At 43.2% G+C, this 27,209-nt stretch overlaps 2 protein-coding genes and 1 long non-coding RNA gene across 5 annotated transcripts in view; 1 reads left to right on the top strand and 2 right to left on the bottom strand.

Annotated features, from left to right (window-relative positions):
* The window catches only part of LOC146208349 (uncharacterized), an 85,530-nt gene extending 68,916 nt beyond the window's left edge, over positions 1-16,614 (top strand). The window contains exon 3 of the long non-coding RNA XR_014704796.1: positions 16,293-16,614. This is a non-coding gene — a long non-coding RNA (uncharacterized LOC146208349). The remainder of the gene's footprint in view (positions 1-16,292) is intronic.
* Positions 32-16,840, bottom strand: LOC146208348 (MFS-type transporter SLC18B1-like). 3 transcript variants are annotated; one of them, XM_084592841.1, is made up of 13 exons: positions 16,553-16,840; positions 14,673-14,768; positions 12,575-12,648; positions 11,024-11,171; positions 10,604-10,672; positions 9,840-9,933; positions 9,609-9,763; positions 7,097-7,195; positions 4,759-4,847; positions 3,684-3,779; positions 3,148-3,222; positions 620-713; positions 32-245 (listed from the first exon to the last, which is right to left on the bottom strand). In XM_084592841.1, exons 1-13 carry the CDS (start codon positions 16,748-16,750, stop codon positions 183-185), a joined length of 1,350 nt encoding a protein of 449 aa, XP_084448967.1. In that variant the 5' UTR covers positions 16,751-16,840; the 3' UTR covers positions 32-182. The 3 variants fall into 3 exon arrangements, with proteins under 3 accessions (XP_084448967.1, XP_084448974.1, XP_084448979.1); XM_084592848.1 differs by lacking the exon at positions 3,148-3,222; XM_084592853.1 differs by lacking the exon at positions 14,673-14,768.
* A 6,647-nt stretch (positions 16,841-23,487) lies between these two features.
* LOC146208347 (MFS-type transporter SLC18B1-like) lies at positions 23,488-26,921 on the bottom strand. The gene is made up of 5 exons (XM_084592858.1): positions 26,848-26,921; positions 26,018-26,113; positions 25,861-25,935; positions 25,683-25,776; positions 23,488-23,641 (listed from the first exon to the last, which is right to left on the bottom strand). The coding sequence occupies exons 1-5, from the start codon at positions 26,919-26,921 to the stop codon at positions 23,558-23,560; spliced, it is 423 nt and encodes a 140-aa protein (XP_084448984.1). The 3' UTR covers positions 23,488-23,557.
* Positions 26,922-27,209: the final 288 nt, after the last annotated feature.

Here is a 27,209-nt window from a genome sequence, read left to right as displayed (position 1 = left end):
AGTAAAGAAGATGAAACAATTAAAGGTGGCAAAAGAATATTTTTTTTTTTCACGTCAATTCCTAATCAATTGGTCAGCAATATTCGTTTGGTGGCTTCTTCAAGGGTCAGATGGCCTGCTTGAGACCGACCAGCTTCATTTCAGCAGTGAATGGGCGTAGTCTTCTTATCTTAAGCTGCATTCTATTTCTTCTGCTTTTCAAACACTTTGACAGATGATACCCAGATGACGAGCGTTATAGGGGTCTGAAAGTTGAGGAAGGGAAACTCAGAAGAAACAAACATCGAAGTGGGGGTCGAAATAAGTTACATGCATCAACACACTTCTTTTTTGGCAAGGCGATTCTATCGGCTGCTTCTAGAACCACAACAGCCGGAACAACATTAAGGGGGATATGATAGTAAATTAACAAATAACGTTAGCCTGAATTGAATTTTTGTTGTTTTTTAATACTCTTGGCAAAAATAATAGGCTCTAAAAGGGCACGGATTATAATATAGCCTATTCTTCTGTCACTAGGGGTCTCATTTTGTGACAATGTTTGCACAACAGTCGCACAGGTTATATTGCTTGCATATTAACGCGCCACTACTAGTATTAAGGCTCATCGTGCACTTACCAATATCAGCAGCAGAAAAAACATGAACGTTGTGGCTTTCCGGTACCCATAAGCGTCCATCAACTGCCCTGCTATCGGATCTGTGACGATGGAGCTATGCACGAGGAATAAAATCAACTTCAAGAACTGAGGTGCTCAGTGAAAATAAAGCTTTGGAAATGGAAGGGGGGAATAATCGTAATTTTAGAAGGAAGCAAAACAGGCGCGCACGCACGCACGCACGCACGCACGCACGCACGCACGCGCACACGCACGCACACACACACACACACACACACACACACACACACACACACACACACACACACACACACACACACACACACACACACACACACACACACACACACACACACACACACACACACACACACACACACACACACACACACACACACACACACACACACACACACACACACACACACACACACACACACGCACGCACACGCGCACGCGCACGCGCACGCGCACGCACACACGCACGCACGCACACACGCGCACACGCGCACACGCGCGCACGCGCACACGCACACACGCACACACGCACAATTAACATGTTAACATGGACAAAAAGTTCTGCATGTGGATAAACAACCCTGCTAATATAACACCATTCAGGGTAGGATGTCGTATCCTTCTCTAATAATAGCCTTCACTGAGCGGACACTTTGGTCAGAACAAAAGACAAGCGCGGAATTTTAAGAAAACAAACAAATTGTTTTTACTTCAAGTCGCAAGTCCCTAACATGGTACCCGCAGATCGCTGGCCCATTGAAGTCGTCAGAAACCACAAATACATAGGAGTACAATCATTTACGAGAAACTAGACTCAGAGCGGGACATGAAAAATCTATGGAGGATGGTAACTCTTTACTAATATGCACTAATTGAACCACGTAAACAGAGACATTAGTCTGCCAGCCAAGATCGGCATAACTCGTGCCATGGTCTTTCCAGTTGTGATGTATGGATGCGAGAGTTGAACTGTGAAAAAGGCTGACCGCCGAAGAATTGACGCGTTTGAATTGTGGTGCTGGCGAAGACTCTTGAGAGTTCCTTGGACTGCCAGAAGATCAAATCAGTCGCGATTGTCGACCATAAACCCTGACCGCTCATTGGAGGGTCAAATTCTAAAGTTCAAACTCAGCTACTTTGGTCATCTGATGAGAAGAGAGGAGTCGCTGGAGAAAGATTTGATGTTGGGAAAGGTTGAGGGTCGCTGGAGAAGGGGTAGGCAGCGAACGCGTTGGTTAGATGGCATCCTCGAGGCACTGCAGATGAAGTTATGTGATGTTAGGAAGATAGTGAGAGACCGGAAAGCGTGGGGTGACATGGCGCATAGGGTCACGAAGAGTCGGACACGACTGAACGACTGAACTGAAACATTTCAGCAGGCCGACATTATTACTAACATATTTCAGTGTTTTTGTGATAATCCTTTGATATACTCTATTGAACCTTGATGTTTTAACTGTTTTAACTTGATAACCTACCGAACAAAACTCAGCATCGTAAAGAAAAGGCGTATCGGAATAATGCCATTGGCAACCCCCCCCCCCCCCCCCCCCCCCCCCCCCCCCCCCATATAAACACTATCCAATCCGCTGTTTACCGAAACAATCATAGTACGTAGCTTCAACATCGTCCACAATTAGAAAACTGCTATTTTAGCACATCGAGTAATTAGCACAAACAATCTGCGTCCTTCTTGCAAACTTCACAATAGTCCAATAGAGTATAAACATTGTGATTCACCCTTAGCTAATGACATGTACAGGCGGCGCTCGGTATGCGTAATCGAGCCTGAAATATAGAATGACCTTCCGTCTAATCCTAAATGAATCTTGAAATTTGTATTCATACTAAAAGGTACTGCGTTAGCAAGGATTTTAAAATTAAATTCTGAGTAAGTGTTTTTTAATGCAACAGAAAAGAATATTAGCATCTGTGCAGTCTACATCTGTGTCGTCATTGCCTATATGTGCTCTGGGTTTTCAAGAATCATGTTATTTTTGTAGCTTTGCTCCTGAATAATTGCCTGATATTGTTCTTAAGAGATCCACCAATGCCTTGAGGCTAAGAAGAAAGATGAATTATCAGCACATTCTCTAACGTTTTCAGTCAAAAATAAAGTTTAGAAAACGTCAACGACCACTCCATGCCTTCGTTCTCTTGTAAATGGTGGCAGCCTCTCTTTTTCGGGAAGGACATCGCCAGTTTTATTCAATTCGCGCAAATATTTTGCAATTAATCTTTATCGGGATGAAATGCATATTTTGCGGGAGGGCAAACTCCAGCGTTGCCAGAAAGTGTTAGCGAATCGATTTTACTGAGAGCAGTAATTACATCCGGCTGGGTTCACTGGCCATTTAAGACTTCACCAGCTCATGTTGTTGCGAGAAGCTTCAAGCACAGCAGTAAATTGCGATGAGTGTAAGAAAGTGTGAATAGTTTCCCGCCCGTGTGCGCATTGGGTGAACTGCACTTGTAGTGGGACACAAGGGACTCTCGAGTCTGCTCCTTACCCAGAAACGAGGAATGTGAACACGGTACTTGACACAAATCCATGAGTATAAATGTCATCCGGATACCCTAACTGCCTGAAATTACACAAAGAATACATAATTAACTTTTCATGCCAAGCCTGATCGTTTTAATAATTGCTACGGTTTTGCTGTTTAACGTTCATTACTCCGCGCTATCTAGAACAATAGTAGCTTCATATAAATAATGGCTGTACGGCATCAGTTTAAACTTGCTATCGTGAATGCAGTTTGAAGCTAAAATTTCCTTTCACCTACCTGAGATTGAACGCCTGACTTATATAGCCAGGGTTTCAAGACCGAGCTCAACGACACTAACTGATTAATGCCGCATTGCCTATGTCTGCTTCGTTTCGCTTCCTTTTACGGCTTATCATACTACGTCATATCAAGCTATTATTTATCGAAGACGAGTTGGCGGAGGTCAGGGTCCGCTAACCACCGAAATAACTACGCGTTAACAGCGAAGTCCCCAGTGCTAATTGATCAGTCGTACATCACTGACAAAGATGACTCACGTGGCTCTCTGTAGAGCTTGCTGGTAGGGACACACGAACAGTGATGCCGTGCCCAATCCAACCAGTACTTGGCTAGCGTAGACTAGTCCTAAGTTGCTGCATGAAATGACCGTGGCAAAAAGTAGGATTAGGAGCGCCACTAATTATTTGGTTGTTCTATACGTTGAAACAGTGTTTCCTGAAATGGCAGTTACCGCTACAGTCACTTTTGGGTGTGCGCACTTGTGGTCATCTCTTTCTAAATATAGAAACTAACCGCTAATCTATTATTTTCATTTATTTTGTAGTCTTACCTGTCTTCCTGGTTATTCAGCACATTTGTTTCGTCATAACCAGCGTTGACAACTGGCGATATTAATTGCAATGCGGAAGGTACAGGCGCGGGAAGACCCGTCATGTGCTCATGTGGTGTGCTTTCTTTCCACGTGTTCTGTCTTTTCTGTGTTCCCACTAGCCCACAGATCTGTGCTTCTAAATCATCAGCACGAGCTCTGACAATTCCATTTATAAAAAGATCGGTTACAAGCAGAGCAACTGCCAGTTGGAAAACGGATCAACTCGACTGAACAAGCAGCGTTTCCTTCCTCGTGCAGCTGTTTCACCAGCAGCGGCTGACCGTGACAAACAGAGAGCAAAGAAAACGCGGTGATATCGCCAATATGGATTGCAGTTCATCGCGCCTGCGAAGCCACTTTAAGTATATGGCATCTCCTGTCCATTAAGAAATTTCACAGCGAGAATCGAGTGCTTTACGCATTCCGTATATATTTTTAATGCCTAAAGTTGAGCGATTTCCACTTAACGGCGTTACCGTCATTTTGCCCACTAGCCGGGCTTTTCATGCAGCTGATGCAAGTTGAGCTCTGACCGCTGGGAAATAAACAAGTTTTTTTTTAATACTTTGCCAACAAATTCGATTTTGCTTGCGGCCGGAAATGGTCATGCACATACCAATGCTCTAATGGCTACGCAGTGGAGATTGGGCCTTACTTTGCAGTCGAACATGCTACGGTCGAAATGCATTCAATTCCATGATGGGCAATAAACACGCAGGTTGAGGTAACGATGACAATACCGTTTTAAGGAGATGAGGTGTATTGGTCCTACGATGAGGTATGCAGTTAGCGTAAGTAGATGGCCAACAAAAGCATAAAATGTCACAACCTGAAAAAAAAGTTAGTGAAATTATCAACAAAATTAAATTGGCTAGCTGCTTTTAAAGCACATAACAAAGGTTACATACCAGGAAGGAAATATGTTTGAACTAATGTCTGGAAATATGAGATCACGTAAAATCACTACTTTCGGCATTATGGAAAATTTATTAGAGCCCCACAGATTACTAGATACGACAGCATCTGAGATGCTGTTGCGATTTAAATGCTTGTTCTACCCTAATTGCGAAGCCAGCCTTCATCCTAATATTAGGAAGTATGAAAAATTTGGTGTACCTCTCCAACACGAATAGTTAGCTTCGATTTCTAGCATAGCATACAAATGAAGCACTTGGTATGTTGAACCACACTGAGATTTGTTTTCCACAATAGATTGATACTGAAATGTTTAAGAACCGGTCAGTAAGGTTTTAATACAGAAAAATGCAAAAAACGAAAGCGCACAGTTCCGTATAGTAAGGCCAGAAGTTGAAGGATTCTAACCATCCTTCCGTGAATGAGATAAGGTCATTATTCCATAACGTACAGTCGCGAGGGTCTCTGGTGCTCGGCAGGCAAATATTCCGGATTGAGCGCCTTAACTATTTTTACAAATTAAGAGACCTGTGCCTAAATAGAAAATGAGAAGGGGAACTTAGCTTAGTCATGGACAAAATGTTGCGATAAGCCAGATCACCGGAACACTCGGCGCGGATGGGCGACGGCTAGATGCATACGCATCCTATAAACGGCCCCTTGCCTTCCTAGTCACTCATTTGTGAAAAGCGCGGCTTTAGCAGCGCTTGGGAGCGGGTGGTCGCTTTTTCGCTTTTGCGGCTTACGCATAGCCAGTCGACAGCGATTTGTTCCTTTGTCATCGATGCATAAATTGTGTTTGTTTCTCGTATTTAGTTTTGTTTCATGGCGATAAATACTTTGCTTAAGGATTCTTTTCTTTTTTTGCGCTCTGAGTCGGCATGATAACTATGAATGAGATGTGCGCGCTAAGACTCGCACTGTTGGAAGTGAGCGGTTGAGTGAACAATCCTTAAGCTGGCACGTATGCCTATTCATGAGAGAGGAGCAGTAGAAACAGAGAGGTCATATTTGAACGTCAATTCCTGCCTAATGGGCCGATTATCAAAAGGTTAGCAGCGTGGGTCATGCCTGACCTTCGTTGCTGGGTGTAGTCCAGGCAGTGAATGTATACGGACCATGTTTCTTCGCCGAGACAGATTTTCACCGCAGCAGAAAATTTTCAGACACGAGGCGTTTATCTCGAGCAATAAATTGGAAATAATGAGCGAACTAAAATTAAACGGATCGTTCTGCGCCTTTATCTATCGAAAATACGCGATAAAAAGATGGCGGACCCTGTGAACGTGCGCTGCTATTGCCGTCGACGTGTGGCTGCAAGCGCGAATAGTATATTGCTACCACTCACGCTCAAGCGCAGAGTATGCAGTCATCCATAAAAATGTAGTGATACAAAGGCGTATATGACGTCATCGCGTCCAGCTGAACCTCGACGCGCGTATCGTTTTCGAATAACGCTCCAGCGTTCTGAAAAAAATAAATGTTTTTGTCTGTACCTACATTTTCTCACTCAAGTTTGAGAAGTTTATTTAGTGGCTGAGTAGGAGGCTTTCTTTTTAGGCACCGGTAATATTTCCGGCTGGTAGAGGGGCTCTTCAACCTGGAGCTTATTGAGAAGTCATCGATGCCTGATAATTGCCTAGCTAAATCGGGATCACAACTAGTCACCTATATCACAGTAACATTTCACTGAAACTTCCCTTTGATCCTGTAACAAGTTTTAATTTTGAAGTAACAACTTTGTCCTCTTCCGCAGTAGCAAATAAGGGATAAAATGCATCCAAACCGTGTTCTGAATGTGCTGGTACGACGCTATGCGATAGCAGGCGGTAGCAATACCTTCTCTCATATGAGCTTCCTAAAACCGCAGTACTGGACATCACTTCAGTGGCCTTGGTGCTTTTTTCTTTCTCTCGCGGAAGTTTCGTGGGACGTGGTGTACGTCACGCACGGCGCTAGCACGCTGCTTCCTGCCATCGTGGAGAATTCTGAAAAAGCCCTGATTTATACAATTTCTCCACTCGTTCGTTTTGCAATTTTTCCGCCTGGCAGACTGTAGTTGTCCTTTAAGATACGTGTACTTTACAATGTTCCAATTATCGTGGACCATACTAAACCATTTCATGGCTACGCAGACAAAACAAATGCGGCTGTATTGTTTACCTGAATGTGGCAAGAAACCGCAGCAATTATGCAACCGACGACGTAACTGCCGTATTGGACAGCGAACACCGTTCCTCTGATAGTCACGCTCGTCCCAAACTGGAAAGATAGGGTTGAGTTAGAAAGTAAGCTTTGTTCGTGGGCTGATTATTTTTATTTTCACTAATATTTTTCGGCCCGCATTAGCAGATTGAAAAAACAAAACAAAAACAAAAAGTGTAAGAGACACTAGACTTCCAGGACGCCACAAGCGGCAATACAGGAGGTGAAAAAACACAGACATACGCTCAGCGCCCCTCTATGTCGGCTTCTAGTTCGATCTATCCCGTTGTTATCATGTATGATCAAAGCTAAGAAGTTAGAACCACGAGAGTGAACTTGCAGAATGCATCATGTGTTTTGTAGGTAAACATTTCGCAAAGTTGAGGTAATATTGACGGTGACGTTGCCTCTCTGTGTTAGCAAATATAGATAAGCGAAATTACATTTAGTGCTGCTTTGGGACACAGCATAAGCGTGATCGTAGCTCTGACAAGGGGTTTCAATAAAAGCGGGAGGGTTGATAGGCAATACTTTTTACACAAAGAGAGGCGCCGAATGTACAATTACGCTCTTATAAATCTTGTTCTCACCAGAAGTCTGGAATAAAATTCCTTTATCTGCTGCAACAAACGCATAGCGGGAGTACGAATGTTGTCAGCTCAATTTTACTGCAAACTAATCTTTATGTAGTCAACCCTCAATGTTCTTGCAAGTTGATTTCTGTCACGCGAGAAAATTCTGCTCCTCAGCACGTACTGTGCGCCATACAGCCAGACGCGAATAAGGACGATGGACGTCGAAGTAACCGACAAGGGCATTCATTGTAAACAAGAAAGAGTCGGGAAACAGGCGAGACCGCGACGTGTCTTTATGTTTGCGTTTCGAGGATGCACCCTTAACTTTCTTCACTTTGGGCAGATTCGCATCTCCCCTAGAAAAGGCAAATTTCGTAGAAAAAATCAGCATCGGCGAGCAGAAGTTAACATAGCGAGTCGTTTTCTTTTTTTTTTTTTTGCCCCTATTGGCCTACTTGCCGTCGATTCGCAACGCCTCTGCCAGCCAGCTTCAAAGAGGATAATCCTATAGAGTATCTTGCCCCAGAAGGATTTGGATAAAACACCAGTGCGGCTGATTGCTCTAAGCGTCGCTGTTCACTCGGTAACCAAAGTGGCGCAGCTACCATGTCAGCGCAGTGCTAGATGTAGTAGCATTGTGCTGTTGCCGCTTCTATAAGTGTAACGAGGATCCTTGCATTGAATTTATTGGCGTTTAGTGCATTGAGTTTATTGGCGTTCGGTGTCTTTCGTCACTCCTTAATGAAGTCCTTCCCTCTGACGAGGGCAGGGTGTCCAAGCCGGCTCCTGGAAGCCGCGACTGTTGTGGGTGGGTGGATGGATAGAATATAGGAGCGTCCTCTGAAACGGGGTGGTAGCAGTTGCTATCATGCAGGATGATGTAAGCTCCCTCCGCTGGCTGCCCCCAAATCGGTTGATATATCCTGTGAGGGCGCCCTCGTTCCGCAGCGGCTGTTTCGACTCTGCTGCTAGCCGATTTTTCTTCAGCGCCAGCTCGCTCATCCCTCGCCGCCATTGCGTATACAGTTTTGAGGTGCACAGGTTGCCACTGTTGCAACCCTCGAGCGCAAATGCTGGCACACCTACAATCGGCGCTACTTCCTGTAGCTGTCGTGTAGCCTATGCGCTTCGCCATCATCCCGCTGGTGCCGGTGGACTGCCGGTTACCATGTCACGGCGTGTCGTTGTGCAGTGTATTTTGCTCGTACGCGAGATGATGAATGGATGCGCACGATAGCCGGCTGCAAGCCCTTGTGGCAATCGCTGGCGCAAGATCGCCGGCTTGACGTGATGGCACATCTTAATAGCTGCCTCAATAGCTACATGCTTGGCAATGGCAGGTACAGGAACTTTGGGCTAACCACAGTCCACAACCGAAGTTTACATGTTCGTGGGCGTGAGGAAAACAGCAATACTGAACCACCGCTATGGACGACTGCATCGCTGGTAATTCTGTCAAGGTTAAATTACACGCAACATAAACAGCTTCGAAAGCATAAGACTGACAAAAATGCCTTTGCAGCTCAGTTGGCAGTGCTATAAAGAAAAACCGGAGTTCGTGAGTTTAGGTCCCCAACGGCTCCATGTGGATATTTATTTTCTAGTTTCTAATCACTTCTCGCTAAGCCACCAAATAATCGATGTATTGACCTTTTTTATAAGTAGTAAATACCTACTAGAACACAGGTTGGAAAACAAAGTATTTTTCTTTGCATTCTTTCTCTTTGCGCTTTCCTTTGGATTTTGTGTTCGCTAGCGTTCTTCGTATGTACATCGTAGCGAGCACCCTGTTTTCATTTATTTGCCTTGCGGAAAACTCTTTAAGGGTAAATAAACGCCCTGAAAACTCTTCATACGCGGCGAAAAAATTACTGATATACATGAGGTCTACTCACCTCTTCCAAGCTAGGCTGCAGGGTAGGCTCATTAAATCCTGAGACAATCCACACTGTCATGAGCGTAATCATATGAGCCAGGAACAAAAGGTCACGCAAGAGTCGGGAATACTTCGGCTTTGTGACCTCCACCTTTTTGTCTAATGACGTTGGAACTGTGAAAGAGATTAATAATAATAGTTAGGTTGTGTTGAGTAATTGTCAGTTTATCGAACGTGTATTTTCGCTTACCAGAGTTTATAACTCTCCCGAGCCTCGCATTGAATGGAAATGAGATCATTAGGATGGCCGACATAACAAAAAAAGGTAGCGGATACGCCCACATCTGCAAGAGTTGGGAAGAATGAACGGGTATATAGCTGCTCTGTATGCTCGTTTTATTCTTTAAATAAGTGCAGTTGCTTACGTGCTAACTACACCTTGTCTATATTTAACAGCTTTCACGACACGGTGAGGCCCCATTTGTGTGAGCCGATGTCTTTCTGTAAGTCACTGAATAATGTGACTCACATTAATTCAAAGTTAATCAATGGCAATGATATGGAAATCTGAAGAATATTATTGTTGATTGTATGTCATCTTGAGCTAATATATGTATGGCGCTTACTCTACGCATAAGTATTTTTTTCCTTGCGCTGAAATGGCTATGTAAAATAGAAGTGTTTCGTTTTTGTGGAAGGAAACATTACGCAGCTCAATGAGAAAAATTACACTGCGCAGTTCACATGCCATGTCTTGAGGAGCGATATTTTAAATTATATTACGTAGAGATTGGGATAACAAGTAGGTCTAGATTTTTTTTACTTCCTAATTTGGGCAGAAACCTCAGATTACAAAAAATACTAAAACAAAAGGTTTATGGTGTTTTACTGTCCCAAGCGACTAAAATAAAAACCTCCCAATTATTCGCAAACACTCAAGCTTATAGTAAAGTATTTAACCCCTGTCAAGACCTTCCACGAAATCTTACTTCTATAACAGAGATCGTTACTTACGTCAATAAGTTTTCCTCCAAGTGCTGATCCAGTCATACTCCCCGTTCCCCAGGAAATCTCCAACGCGGCCTGCAATGTTTTCGAGCGAGCGGCTGTGGTTAACTTTGTCACGAGCACGGCATTAATTCAGGCACGTCGATGTGTTTAAGTCTTGATTTGTAACAAATATTACTACTGTGCCTCGCCCACATTGCTAAAATTGGTTGCTTCGCGAAAATGTTTTGCAAGTATTCGATAAGAATACCAGTCCATTCGATCAGAATACCAGTCCATTCGATCAGAATACCAGTCCATTCGATCAGAATACCAGTGTAATGCTGTTAGATGGCAAGTGCAAAGAAACAGACTTCCTCTCACGACTATTTTGCTTATTTTTCATGAAGGGGTTGCGCGTACGATGGCTGCGGTTCGCACACTTACTATTATCAGTCCAGGCGTTTTCCGAAACTGGTGCGTTACAACTGAGAAGAGGCTGACGAAGTATAAGCCAATGGTGAAGCCTCCAAGTAGGACCACGGCGAGCGAAATGAAGAAGAGCGATTGACCGCCAGACGTCCAGTAGAGGGACCTGTGCGAGCAGGTATCAGGTATATTGATTCTCTGATGGCCCATAGGACGTCTCTCTATGCCATGGCAAATTATTCGACCGAGAAACTTGAGTTTGTTTACGTACATGCAGCGAAAGCATTCGTGGGCGAAAAGTTTTGCGGGGACGGTTTCGACATGGGGGGGGGGGGGGGGGGGGGGGGGGGGGCGTTCTCGTTCATTCTACTAGTATTGTATTCGGTGCGTATGTTTGGGTATTCCACGTAAGTTACCACGCTTAGCACCGCGTCTACGAACCGTATTCGCGAAACCTTCGTTTTGAAGACCACATTTGGAGGTATAGATGCCGTCTTTTTGAATTCCTGTCACAGGCTAGCCTCCAACTTGAAGGTGTATGCTATGTGCACAAATCCTATGACACAACCCCGAACATTGTACGATAAACCATCGCATCGCAATTTTGACGCGAATGTCAGGAAAACTGGCGCCACTTGGAAGGCGGCAAGTAATGAGTACATATGTACATACATAGACGAACGACATGCATAGGATTGCGTGATGGGGCAATGGAATTGGTCACGGTATCCAAGTGGGTACATTCATGTGGTACATAGTGAACTCTCAGCTTGCTTAGTGTGTTATAAGGGCGCTTTGTGACGTCATCCACTTTTCTTGTTGTGCAGATGCTGATAACGTATTTTTCCATCTTCCTCGTGCAAAAAAACAAAGCCTACAAGCTTTTCACATAATGGGAGAAGGGATATTTTCACAATATTAAGATTTAAATAAAGACTTAGCTAAAGCTATGACTTTTAAGACTAGAAAATGTTTTTCGCCTTAGCTGGAACCGGCACTTGAAACCATTGTTTGTTGTGTCGTAGTTCAAGGAAGCCAGGCGGCAAGAAAGGAGAGAGGTTTTTGCTTGGCAGTTTTGTAGTTGGCAATGTCGGCTAGAATACTTCTACTAGCTGAGGTGCGCTCTCGAGGACGATAGTGATTGTTTTTCTACTTCTCTTCGATAACGGCAAACAAATATAACTGCTGCAATCATTTACGGCTCGCCCATCCACAATAAAGAAAATTAATTTGTTTTGGTGCTCGGTCCTGCTCAAACGCAAAGGTTCGCCCTCGTGAAGTTCTTTGCTGCGAAATCGCGCAGCAAACCGGTGCATTCTCGTTCTACATCAATAAAACTTGTGGGACCACAGCTGCGATTCGAAGCCGCTAGGCGGGGCTGAAGTCATTGAGCCACATTGAGAGTAAGATATGCGTCTAAACAGGTATATAGTTTTCCATTCGAAACGGGCAAAGTGCGGTCTTAAAAACTGCGGAATTTTTCAGGAAGCCGGTCTGCTTTCCTGAAGAAAGTGGCCATTCGTATTTTAAGCCTGTAGTGCAAACTCACCTGCATCAGCAGAAACTTACCCAAACGAAACGGAAAACAAAAATACTCCTCCTTGTCCGATCAAATAACAGGTCTGTGGAGACGTCCACTCAAGCTGCAACACAAATAAGGTACCGATATGTGTCACAATTGATTGAATGAGCATGTTATTGCTACGACTATCGGCACCACTGGTACTTTCAAACCACTCAATTATTTGCTTAAACAGCCCTTCCCTCTGAGGGTTTTCCTGCTGCATAAATTGTTGAGCTGTATGTTTGACCAGGTATCATGCATGGCAATTACGTCACTTTGTACGCTTGTTGACGTCAGCGTGTCATTTTTCAGAGCATGCTTTGAAATTTCGGACTAATTCCGGCGAAGTTTTCTCTGATAATTGTTTCACATATTGCTTAGCGGATTCATAACAGGAAATGCACCCACAGATCCTTCTCGGAAGACTTGCAGTCTTTGCTGTTTGGTTTCAAATGGGCATCTCATTGACTTCCTGTGACATTCTTAATTACTAGTTGTAGGTGCATCATGTAAACGGGAAGCAAAATTTTGCTATGCGTGGCAAGCTTACACCAATTTTGTTTTTGTGTTTGTAACAGTATTTTACAGTACTTCACAGTTGCTGCCTGAGAATAACTTTCTGAGACAGCCTATTGGTTTTCTAGGACATCGTTTACTACTCGGTCCTAGCACAGGAATAAGTCGCTCGCGCAATTTCGACCATTTCCACCACCGTGTGCATAACACTATCATACAGCACCCAATAGTTGTCTCACAAATAAAAAAAATGTGTCCCTGAAAGCTGGGACTAAGATAGTGATGACGACCGTATAAGAGGTCGGACGACTGCAGCATGGCCCTTACGAGGGAAACTTCATGAATTTATCGTGCGACATGCGGCAATAGTTGTCTGTGTAGCGGGGTCACAACGAATGACAGTAAATTTTGCCCCATATTCACAACAGTTGGCGGCAGTAGACCACCTAGCAAAGGCTGGCGTCCTGAACTTTAAATCACAGGCGGGGGAATAGTTTTGTTTTCTCTGTCTTAAACGTATCCACTTATTGCATGCTAGCGGACGGAAATAATGAAAAGAATCATCTGCGGATTTGAAACAAAATGTGCACGGAATCATTCGGACCAAGTAAAAACACTCTGTATACCATTGTTAACCTATGAATTTACATCAAACTTTTATGGAAGTTTTCTGGTCGCGAAAAGTAACGGCGTTTCTTTTAAAAACGTCGCTGACACTTAAATAGCTTTAAATGAGAAAACTGTCGTGGTCGTAGCTCGATTGCGGCAATGTTCTGGACTCTTAGAGTAATGCGTGTAATATACCAGGAGTTTCAGTCAAAATAGCTGCTTATTTACATGATAGTCTTGATGAAGTAAAAGGAAGGCTTTTGTGGCAAAGTAACACCAGTTTGTCGGATTTCAGAAAACATTGAATCACACCAACTGGTGGACTGGATAACTATGTTCGAAGTTTAACTTTTCAATTATTTCATAAGAAACCTAGTTACAATTTGCAGCTGGCCGTTAGTAAGTCATATCTGCTTTGAGAATTTCGAAATCATGATTAGTTAAGGCTATTAGATAATATATTTATTAGTATTATATTATTATAATATGATATTTAATAAATTACTAATCGTCTTTTTGCAAATTTTTTATTTCAAACTGGTGCCTATCTGTAATAGTTAGTTAATTATTACACATCAGTTAACCACATTGCTTACAACCTATAGACTAAATGCTCTCTCGTACAGCTGTCGCCCTCAGTGTTCGATCTCGTTCAATGTGACACTTACATTAGTAGAAGGTGTTCTATGAGCTTCGACATTTTCGAGGGGGGGTGCTGGTGAGCACTGTGATGGATATCCCGCTTTGCGAAACAGAGCATATTAGTCAAGGGATGAGGCAATATAGTAATGGGCAGGTATTTAACATAAATGCACAATAGGTAATCGCAGAAAGCAAGTCCAATTGCCCCTCTTTCGTACGCTGTTCAGGGTATTGAGTTTCGTCATATGAGCACCGCCGGCTAAAGCGTCAATGTTCTGACTCGTAGAAATACTTTTCACTGTGCACACGACTCACGGAACAGAGGGAATACCATACCATTCGGTCTCCGAGTACAGATGCCAGGAACATCGCCGCTTTGAAAGATGAAAAGACCAGCCCACATTTGTATCCTGCAACGCCTCTCTCCGATGCCTGCTTGGAGTTTTGCGAAAAGGAACAAGTGACCAAAATAATTTATAATAAAGATTGTACGCATGTTAGCCTTGAGCTGCTACATCACAAATGTGGACAGTAAAGACGCATGCAAGAAACTTGCACCAGGCCTATAACTGACACGATGAACTTATCCATAATGTGCTACAGGTTGGGAAGTTTGGAATAGACATTGATGTAGTATGCTTGATAATAATGAGCAACGAGTTTTGAGTATTTTATAATGTCTTCACCAATGAACAGTTCAACTTCACTGATGTTAGTAGAAATTAGAATGTCTAAAATCTTAAGCATTGGTGCCGCTTACAGAGAGATATATACGGCGAAGGAGAGAAGGCAATGATGGTAACCAGAAAGGGAAAAGGGATAAGAGATTAAAGAGGGGAAAAGAAAAGTGACTTGGAGCACAGTCACAATCTATCACTCAAGCCGGTGGCTGTTGGGTAACTAAACATGCCTTGAAGGCAATCGGCCTTTGTGGCTAGGACCACAGATCTTATCCGCCTTTGAAGGGCGAGGATCGAAGCGGTGCAGCGCACAGCGCAAGTTATGTGTTTCTTTCACAAATGCAGGGCATTCACATTAAATATGTTCGACTGTCTCTTCACAGCCACAATTTTTACAGGCAGGGCTGTCGGCCGTTCCAATCCGGGATGCATATATGCTCGCGAAAGCAACATCGAGCCATAAATGGCACATCAAAGTTGCTTCTCGACGCGCTATCTAATGAGGAATGCGAAGGCGCAGTCCATATTCCAGTGCCCTGAGGCGGCGGTTGCAAAACTCGCCCATAATCCAGGCTGAAAGTGTTTTCTCCATGTTTCTTTGCGCCCAGAGGGGTTGTTTCTCAGAGCTCTGCTGACGAATTTCCACTAGGAAAAGCGAAAGTTTGCAGGCACAATATTCTCTCCATTACCAGATTTTGTGCACTTTCTGTCACTATAATACTCAGTTTGGTCCGGTAATTTTTTACAAGTCAGCAGGTTTGCTGTCAAGAATGTTCCACACTTCTCATCAGCTTTCGTTCATCACACTAGCGTAAAACTTTGAAAATTAGTAAGGGGTAGGTAGTGGCCGAAATCAGATGACATCAAATACGAAGAGTACTATAAATGTCGAAGTATTCTGCTGTTTTTGCGGTGTACCTTATTTTATTCTTGCTATATTAGAAGTACGAGTGACACTTGGCGAAAGTGGTGATGTTTCCTGTCATTCTCATAAACCTGCTACCAATTACTTCCCTCAGCTTACTCCGAAAGGACAAGACGTTTGCTCTTGTCCCAAGCTTTGTTACTGATTGTGCATCGTCAGCGATTTCAAGATATCTAGGTGGGCAGAAGCCTCATCCTGACTCTTCCGACCAGTGAAAGGCAACCTTGTGGGAACCCCACCACATGGCTTGGGAACGAAACATTTAGGCTCTTTGAGAAAAAGTGCCCACACGTAATTGTAATGGGCGTCCCAAGCTCCTCTATTGAGAGATATATATTCTTTTCACTTTAGGTGGGACTTGAATTCGCCGAAACCAGCTCCAAGCCACTCGTCCACGAGAGAAACAGTGGTAAGTGATGATTAAATATTCTTGTCTCGCAGGGCAGGCTAGTTAACGATGCAAATTGCGCAATGAGAACGTGTTATATCGCAACACCTAAAAAAATGGATGTTTAAGTTTCTGGCTACGATAGTTTTAACTCCTGATAGTGTATTGTAACATATTTCGAAAAACAAACAAGCAATGAGCTCGCTATTTTAGTTAGACTTACGAGTAACGGAAAAAATGTCTGGGTTATTCCTTGGAGTGCTGAAATCCATATCTCCGTGTGAACAAGGGGTACGATCCAAACATAGCGCTTCCACGCCGGATCGACGACCTTGCTATTTTCCTTGGCCTTGTCAGCTGCAGGTTTGCGATGCAATTCAACCGTCCCGTAAAACACTGGTGGTCCACTGTCGGCCGTCATTTGGTAAACGCGCTTCTATCATTGGCACCAGGCTACCTTCTTAAAGGAAATAAGTCTTGAGAGCGTGCCAGTAGAGATGGGTTTGTTCTGATTTCCAGAAACGAACTAGCCTACCAGGCATTTTGGAACTCGGATTTTTGGGTGACGGCGTCTTCAAGTCGGGGAAATGTGATGAAAGGACTTGCTGTCTGCCTGTCGTAGTTGAAGGCGCTTTGTTCTGTCGCTTGAGTGAGTGGTAGCGAACAATGCAGGTAAACATAGCATGCTACTCATTATAGGATGTCATACTTGGTGGGTGCGGACAGGCTGTATTGCTGCCCATGAGACTTGCGCGTGACGTCTTTGCTCCTCGCTGACTAAGCGCAAGCCTAAAATAGCATATTTCCAGCAGAACGAAGCATCCTTGGTACTCCCTGTTTTATTGCGGATGCGCAGAAGGGCACTTGAAATAATTACGTAAGTGAAAATTGATACTACGAGAGACTGAAAAAAAAATTACTCATGACAGCTTTAATTCAATGTAGCGTAATATTAAAAGCTCTGATTTAAAAAAAAAATACAAATTATGATTGTGAAGTTTCAAACTGAGTGCTTATAAATTCCTGTTTTTTTATTTATCAAAGAAGGCAGAAACTAATTTTGCGAATACGTTTCCTGAGCTTTGTTAGGTTTACATTCGTTTTGAACTGCTTGCTTAAGTAGAAAATTCCTTTCTAAAGTTACTTTTCTTTTCATAAAATTTTGCTGGGATTTATATTATTATTTATTTATTTTGAACCTAGAAGGCTGCTTTAGAACGGTAGCAAGGTGATATATCGACCAGTGTAACGTCAAAGTGGCCAAGAGGCCGTCCAAGCCTGCTTGCAGGGACTGTGCCTCACCAGTACACATACCGACAGGTTAATGTAGACGGCCTCGTATAATGCAAACATAGACGTGCAAAAATATTGCAGTCCTTTAAGGGGGCTAAACTTAGTTTACCGGTCTCTAAACACGTTGTACGAACGTGCCTGCGGGCCTGAAACGGGCAGCCTGTCTAACGCGGGATCCAAGGGTCCCGAAGGCTGGGTTCTTATCCAATTTTATTACCGAATATCGAGTAGGCGCTGCCAACTCGACCAAATTGGGCGAAGGCACCAAATTGATGATCTGATGAGTTAGTTTAATAGCATTAAAAACGGACATAAAACATTGAAGACTGCTGTCTACGTGACTCCTAGCGTGCGTTACTGCGATATAGGTGTGTACGTTTTGGAACTGTGTTACGCGGGTTCGTTGGACACTTTCGTACCTTACTAGCTACTATTCTGAATAACTGTCGGATATTTAGGGTGGCGTTCTTCTGATCTTCTGCCTTAGAGAGGAGTTCAGCCTGGAGTAACCTGATAGCTTGTCAAAATGGACTGCATTTAAACATTTCTTCCCATAACATCTTCACAGAGAATGGGGCCGGTTAAGACCGTGAAGCCATTCGGAAGCTGTGCTTAGTAAAGTTTTCAAAATTTGAACACGATGAACTCGCAGCTTGCCAGCATTGCCTCCGCAGTGTTGCTAATCAGGTATTTTTTACGCCATTGTCTTATAGGCTAACTAGAACCCAATTTGAGAGAGGCGAGTTTCTCATCCCTCTTTTTAAAAGAAACCTAGGACTCCCACAATGTTCTCAGTAATAGGGCTCTTTCCAGCTGGGGAACCAGACAACGTGAAGTGGGTATTTCAGGCGTATTCTGAAGTGCGATCAGGGCATTGTACACGTCTGCACACCTGGAGACTTTGCCGGCTGCTTCTGCGAGCGATGAAAGACGACTGCTGGGCCATTAAACTGCATTAGCAGAAGGTAACGCTTATTGCGTACTCAATGCGGCTATGGCGGAGCAACTGCCAGTAGTAATACGGGTGCACTCCAATCTCTAGCTTATCCCTCAGACGCCTTACTCGTATTCCCGAATATTTACGTAACGAACCGCCCAGCTTGCGATTCCTATTGATATCTGTGCACGACTGATATCGTTCAGATTTAAACGCGTAAAGACAAAACTTGTCAGCATCAAACCTTTTTCTCAACGGCACAGAAAGTTTATATGCTGGTCCCTAACGGACATGGATACTGGTGAACAGAACACGCCTTGGAGAGTTCAGGTTACAAACTTCTGTTTATAAATATTTTCATAGATATACTGGGCAGCTGAAACACAAAGCCTGAAAGCAAAACACCCACCGCTTCTGTTTTCGAATTTAGATAAGGCGTGCTATTATTGAGAAGTGGTTTCATTTCATTGCGAATACGTTATTCCAATTTTTTGTTTCAACAGGCTCAATAGAGCTTAGCAAGGCCGCTCGCTGAAATATTAAAGTTTCGAAGTGGCTTTGACGGTGCCCACATCACTGCTGATCAATTGATCACCCATAAGCGCTACAACTTAGCAAACGTTTAACAGTTGTAATAGGCACTAGATGGCATTGCAGTCAAAACTCAATTTCTCAATAGTTCGTCACTGTGCAATTATCCGGCTTTGTTATAGAAGAGATCTCGAAAGTATAGCGAAATCGTAGTGGGAACCCGAACGTTTCTGTGAAGTTAGCGCGCATACAGGCGAGCGACAAAGACGGAGACCCATATAGGGTTGGCAACCGCCCCGAATTTTGCGGGATTGACCCTCATTTTGGTTCGAATTCCTGAGTTTTGACTTACTCTTACCGGGACAGCAGCGATATGTCCCGTATTGAAGTCTGAATACTGACTTGTCTCATAATGTGAGTCGACGAAGTGAGTCGCGCTTTCTTCCGCTCAAAGCTGTAATAGCAAACGCGTTGCAGAAGCATTGGACTGGCCGTGGTGCATAAAGCAAATCCAACTAATGACCGTTTCGGTGTTACGGTTTAACTGCTATGGTGCTATGGTGATCAACTTTACAGCGAGTACGATATTCTTCGTGTTACGGCACCGAAAGTTTGCAAGTGAATGGTAACTGCCGACATAAAATGAGTGGATTTCTTCACGTGTTGCCAAGCAAGCCAAACCTCTGAAATCTTGCAGAGTTTGTTTTTTATACCCGACACCATCGGCCCGGTGTGAGGGTATTCCCCATAAAGAAGAGTTGTGGAGGGACGAAAGAAACAGTGTGTGCGTTGAGCTTGTGCAGGCACAGCAGCAAGTGCAGCTGAACTTGCACATGAAGTGCTACAGCACTACTGGATATATCCTCAAGCATGCTCGCGTTCTGAAAGCTGCAAGAAATCATTTGAAGTACACGTTTAACTGGTCGAAACGAAACTAAATTAGACTGGCGGTGAATAGAAGAATAATTGTGAAAAAACCCTAGCACATATATAGATCACATCTATGTGCCCCTTTTCTTTCCCCTGCTCTTTACTTGCGGGTGCTTCAATCCTGAAAAGCCCAATGTATCATTATTTCCTGAACTGAATGATTAAATATGGTAGGAAGATCGCAAGACGAGAATAAGACCAGTGGAAATAACTCCGGCTTGCTTAGTTCACAAAAAGGTGGAGATTTCTGCGATGAATTCTCTTTAGAATAATTTCCTGTTAACGACAGTGCTATTAAGTTATACTAAGGCTAATACCTTATATGTCTAAATAGAAGAAAATTTGTCGCCAGCAGTTCTGCGCTGAACGTGTCTACTTGGAGTGGTACCTTGTGCGACCTGACACATAGATGTAGAGGGGTGGAATCCCAGAGTAGTGTCACGGGTTCTAGTTCCCAATTACAGTGTAGGGTTTGAGTTCCAGAGTAAATCAAAGGTTGTAGCCCTTGTCCCAAAATATGTGAGGGTTTGAGTCTCTCGTGTGGCGGTATGAGGGGGACAGTTCTCCGCACTGCCGCCACTCCGCTCCGCTGATGCAGAGTCCTCGCTAGCGACCCGCGGAGGGAACAAAGGGACAAGGACGCGGTTGACACAGCGTTGATACTTAAAAATGCTATTTATTGCACTTGCAAATAATACAGAACATGCCTGCTAGCTATAGATTTTCTTGGTTTTCCTTGGAAGGGCAAGGCTACGTAAGAGCTTCTGACTCATCAGCTGCGAAATGTGGGTGCGACTTCGGCGGGGGACAATTGTACGCGCCGGGAATATGGCGGCCGGGATCTCCTTTGCGCGCCGCATTCTTCAGACAAAGCCATACCACGGTGTCTGCGGCGGGAGGCGGCGGGAGCGTGCGGTATGTATCGGTCGCTTCTCTGTTGGGAACCAAAAGACGGGCGGTTGTGCACTACGAGTTTGTGCGTCATTGCTCCGTGCTTGCTATCCCATGACGTTTGCCGGGAGGGGCGGCGGGAGACGACCGTATCCGGAAGCTTCTTGTCGTCCTCTCCCGGGAATCCGCGTAGACGTCCTGGTGGCGCACTCATCGCTGGATCTCCTTCTCCCAAGGGGATTTAATTACCTCCTCTTTAATTACCTACGCTCGCTGGGGTGGTGGTGATCGGCTGCGGCGAAGGGGGAGGCAACTGTTTTTCCACACTCGCTAGCATAAAAACTAGTATAGCAACTGTGACGCCAGCTGTCACTCCCCCCCCCCCCTTTTATTTTTATAGGTGGCCGCTTTATGTGCGAATACTAGCTCTATGGGAAAGATGAAAACAACGAAAACAAAATGCGGCAAAGGTCAACATGAAAGCATCGAACATAAACACGCGATATGTTTATTGTCGGTGTGTTTAGGGTGCATTTATGGTTTGTTTATGGTGTTTGCGTCCGCACTGACCGCCCACTCAAAGTGCGCGAGTGCCATTGCCGTATTGACGCATTCAAATATAGTTTTTTTTCCACGAACTGTGCATGACTGGAGCTGTTTCCCTGCAAAACCACATGTCATTGTGAGCGCAATATTTATTGTCCCAGTCGTTTTTTTTTTTTTGTTTGTAGGTATATTGAAATTTTTCCTATGTGGATTTTTCCCAACGCTTCATTGTTAAAGCAGTGCTGTACTGTAAGATGCTGTTATTTTGTGTGTAAGTGTGTTTTGGGCCACGTTTGCCTTCTAAAATGGTTATTTTCATCTCTTGTTTTTCTTCTGTGTGCCGTAGTGCACGGGGTTTCTTAGTTTTTCGGAGTACGTTGTACATCGCATCATTGTTCATTGTCATCACATCGCATCAACATAATCTGTATATAGTACAGTCATATAGTACAGAATACATGACTGTTTTGATTTGTGTTGTTTTTCCTCTACAATAATGTCCCAGTGAGGGCGTTGTCGGTACTGTGTATAAATAAATAAATAAATAAATAAATAAATAAATAAATAAATAAATAAATAAATAAATAAATAAATAAATAAATAAATAAATAAATAAATAAATCCTTCAGGAGACATGGCTGCCCATCATGCTGAACAGTGACCATCCAAAGCTTCGTCTGGCTCACAAATGCTATATGCTATGGGAGCTTCTATAAATAAATAAATAAATAAATAAATAAATAAATAAATAAATAAATAAATAAATAAATAAATAAATAAATAAATAAATAAATAAATAAATAAATAAATAAATAAATAAATAAATAAATAAATAAATAAATAAATAAATAAATAAATAAATAAATAAATAAATAAATAAATAAATAAATAAATAAATAAATAAATAAATCCTTCAGGAGACCTGGCTGCCCACCATGCTGAACACTGACCTTCCAGAGCTTCGTCTGGCTCACAAATGCTATATGCTATGGGAGCTTCTATAGTGGGACTACAAGCTTGCAGACAAAACAAAACAACGATAAATCATCAGAGCACCTGAAGAAAGTATAAATCGCATTCCTCTACGGAGCTGGTGCCACAGGCACTCTACCTTGAAGCAAATTTGCATGCACTAAGGCCAGGCGGCGAGTGGGACAACGAAATGCACAACACACTCCCGTGCCAGGGACCTATAATCGCCTTACGGCATCTGGCGCTCCATTCTCTCTTAAGGCATCACTAACGGACATCAATATGCTGACTTGACCATTCTTCGTTCAGTGTTCTCGATGGCATCATACCATTTCATTGCCAAATTGGCATGCATCTGCTAGTCGTTAGGTGATAGGGTTTCGAATCGAATTATGTGCATCCAATTGTGTGCCTTAATCACCTAACTGCACCACGTGACCTAGAAAAAGGTGAGTTTTCTGATTGGGCTTAGCTGCTCGAGCAAGCTTCCGCCTTTATGCAAGCAAGCGGTCCCAAGTGACTTCAATTTTATTTTAATTTTGCATCCGTTGCCACTAAGTGGAGACCGCAGGACATGTATTCATTGAGGAATATTTGTGTAAGCCCGTAAGCAATGTTGCGCTTTTCGTCATAAAATAAATATCGAGGCAGGCATGCACTCAATAAGGTACCGAATTTACTTCATTGCAACGTTGTATAAATGCAACGCTGCAATTACCGTTGCAATTATACAACGTTAATTTGCCGTGTCCAGGTGATTAAAGTTCGCATAGAATAGTTCATGATTATGGCGCAAAAACACGCCGTGCTCGCCATATCAGGATTCGAAGTGAACCTTAAAGACTGCCTTATGTTTCCTGCCTAAACTGCAACTCCATCGACAAGACTTAACCTATATTTACCACCGAAGCCGGTGTGTTGCAAGCGTTTAGTGACCATTTATTGCAGTTGGGTTTTCCCAGATTTCGTTCTTTAAACCCTGTTTCCGGAAATGCAGCGTTTATTTCAATATACATTTATTCATGCGACAGTCACACATGGGCTACTGCGAAGCAGCTGGAAGGTGGATGAGCTCTTTGAGAGAACGGAATGCAGCTGTGATGGTGTTGAAGACATACGTCCCTGTCGTCAGCTTTGGAGTGGTTTAGTTATTGGCCGAGAGGCTGTTGTGTTGTAGCGGGTCCAAATCCACACCGCCACCGTTATTGGAACCTAGAATGCAGTCCAAGATAGCAAGATAAATGCATTAAGATAAAACGACTCCAATTGTAAGATAAATTGTGTTTACGGACCATAGGGTTATTTTTGGTGCATTTGTTTATAATCTCTCAAGTGCCAAAGCGGCATCGGCTATGAGTTCCGCAACTTAGGGCGCTTTAACGTGCACTAACATCGCACAGCACACGGGTGTCTTGCTTTTCACCTCCGCCGAAACGCGGCCGCCGCGGCCGAGATTGTATGCGTTTACTCAGGCTCAACAGCCCAGCGCCCTAACCAATCAGCCACCGCAGCTGACTTGATTAAAAAAAAAGAGCACATATTCTTTGCTGTATTGAATTTATGCAATTCATGTATTCAGTCGTTGCGGTTGCCCAATAAATCAAGAGTGTATATGGCATTTTAAGGGGACCCTGAGCTTAGTGTGCAGCCGGAACCAAGCGTAGTAGCTCTACTTGAGTCTAGTTTTGGTTTAATAGAGTAAGTGTCCAGAAGCCGCTGAAGCTATAAGAAATGCTGTATTTGAAGAGAATGAAATATTTCGACCACCTGCGCAGAAATGACATAGCATCGGCTAAATCGAGCCAGGGCCTCCAGGGTCAGTAGTCGAGCGCCCTATTTTTACTGCTGAGCCCAGTAGTATTAAAGGCTCTGTCGTTGTAGCAAAACTTCTCTTTAATGCTGGATCCAATTCATCGGTCAAGCTATCGCTGCTGATAAATGTTTCCGTCAAGATTTGTTCACGATTTACACAGAGTTTAAAATCGAAATCAGCAGATTGTAAATACACGCTGCAGATGCTATTGCTACTGAACATTTTATTGTTACTTTATTTTAGACCAGAATTCTTTCTGTGCTTTATTTGTTTAGGCAGCCAGACCCGACGGCGCATGCATTAAAGTGAGATGAAAAAAACCTCTGTGAGCTTCCCACTTATACGAGCATGCGTGAAGGCACTTTGCAACGCCTTAAAATGTTAGTCCGAGTTCTACGAATCGTTATAACTTGAAAATTTCCTCGCTATCCGTTTGTTTTCCGTGCACGTTTTAACGTTTTTTCCAAGTTGGAAACGATTGCTCAGGAAGAGGCATGCAGATGTGGGCTACGCGGTGTGATGTATAGCATTCTCAAATTAGCTTCAGGTCAGAGGGAGTTATTTAGGTGGACGGAATGACAATATAGATGTACAGATGAACCTGACGAACAAGTGAGCGACAATGATCAAAAATGCACAAAAAGACGCCAAACATTGCAGATTTTGTGACAGGGACATCAGTTTCGAGAAATGGTTTTATCTGAAAACAGACACCGCTCTGTGAACTGTCCAGACAGTTTGCTCTGAGGTGCGAAAAAACCCAATTTCCTAAACCCGATTATAATTTCGTTACAGTTTACAGATGCATAACATTTGTTCGACTCCGCGTTTCGCAGCTTGCAAAGGTCGGTTTTCACCTGAAATACGTTCGACCGATGAGTAAAAAGCATCATTAATCTGATTCCACCTTTACGGTTACCGCAGTCGACAACGCGAATTGAAGTTTAATTTTGATCTTTCAGTGTTGATGTTTTGTGAAATAAGTTTTCAACAGCCAAATAAAGGTTTCTTTTTTTTTTTTGTACCTAGTAGGAACCCTCTTGCCTGTGCAGGTGCCCGCTGTTCTATTTCAACCACAGTCAAGAGGTCGTGAGGTCCACAACAGTGGTTTATGTTTCTCTCTACGTAGAATCAACTTACCAGTGGGAACGAACACATGAATACAAAAGAAAAAATATTGTTTGCACATTTCCAACCCAAGATCGTTACATATTTTACACCTCATTCCACTGTGCTTCACAGCGAGGCGTCGCTTGATCTACACAAATCTTGGTATGTCCCGGATGTCGGCTCAGGCCCACGATATCAGTGTATGGTTGAAGTCTGGTCGTGAACTCAAAGCTCAGACGTGGCGAGCCTAAGCGAAGCGCTGCATTTTTCTGTCCGGGCGGGGCTTTCAGTGCGCCCAAACCGAAGGAGTGTTGTATTTGCAACACTTACCCACGCACCGAGGAGGAAGCTAAGAGCGAGACAGGCACTTTCATATCCAAAGACGTCATATATGCATCCTGCTATAGGCGGTGTTAGAATAGCACTGGAAAGAGAACAAATAAATGACGAGTTTTAAATATTTGAACCGCAAACACTTTGTACCCATAATAACTGTTTCTAAACTCACCCGATGACCAGGAAAGAGAACACGCAACTGGAAACGAAACTGTTTGTGCGTATGTTGTTCGGGTAGCCAAGGCGCCTGAAAACGGAAGTAATTTACATTAACCAATTTCAGAAGCTTATTTCCAGTGATTTGTTGCCGGATATTTTAATTGACTTACATGACATGGCTAAGAACGTGGCTGTAGGCAGAGATAAATAGTATTGAAGTCCCAAACCCGATCAAAACTTGGCATGCGTAAACATTCCAAAGCTCTCTGGAAAATACAGCCGTGATTGGTAAATATTTCGCGAGGATATTTGGATACATACTGCGTTTTTGAGCAAAAATCTTAAAAGCAGCAAGCAGCCTTGCTTGCTCTGGGTGAAATCTTTGAATTAGGTGATGCATATGTTACCAACTACACAACCACGGACAAGACAAGGTTGCTTGTTTTGTCCCCACCCTCAGAAATAAAAAGAAAATACTAGAACGAGAAAGCCTATTATGACATGATTTAAAGGGTGCATTGGTGCGCAAATTAAATTGGTTTCGACTAAGCAAATGAATTAGTGAATGCTTTTCACTAACCATAGCGGGCCTTTCTCTATTTCGTGCGAAATAACTTTCAGTTTTATTTTCTCAGTAATGGAACAGTTTCCTTCCAACACAAGCAGGAACGTCACTCAGAGAGCAGAATTCTTGCATACGCACACATCAGGCAGCACAAAAAAAAAAAAAAAAGAAATTGCATATTGCATACCACAAGATCCTCTACCCTATTTGAATGGTGGAGTTTTTTTCATTGTATTTCTTGACATTTATACGTTTAAATAAAATAGTAGGCTACCGTTGACAGACAGGTAAGATTTGAACTAATCTACACAGCTTAATTTTTTTTATTATTATTAGGAGTAGAGGTTGCTACGGGGTAAACGTTTATAAAACAATGTTACAAGTAATACATACAAGCAAGTCTAAACAAAAAAAGAACTTGTGAGGATGACGTACCTTCGCGCGGCGATAAATTTCGCTGGTGCTATCACGAGAAACCCAATGGTGCACATGGATTGTCCTAGAACCATGCATATGCCATCGCCCTGTGAAGCAAGTTGAGCATGGGTGCACAGATCATGTTTGAGTAGAAAATATGGTTATCTGCACTTAGCCCTGCATTGCGATAATAATCGCAAGTTTTTCTACTGTTTTCTTTTTCAGTGACACTTATAGAACACGCGCTGCATACGCCGCACAATACGCCCTTTAACTACTGCAATAGCGAATTTATGAAGGAATATTCATGGGAAATCATAACATTGGAGCCTGAAATCAATATTTCGGTTGTTTCGGCGAACATTGTCAGAAATTCGTGC

Source organism: Amblyomma maculatum, chromosome 1 (assembly GCF_055883805.1).
Source record: "Amblyomma maculatum isolate TAMU_Amacu chromosome 1, ASM5588380v1, whole genome shotgun sequence".
Classification (NCBI taxonomy): domain Eukaryota; kingdom Metazoa; phylum Arthropoda; class Arachnida; order Ixodida; family Ixodidae; genus Amblyomma; species Amblyomma maculatum.
The sequence above is the reverse complement of the archived record's forward strand: the minus strand, read 5'-3'. Positions and strand labels throughout refer to the sequence as shown.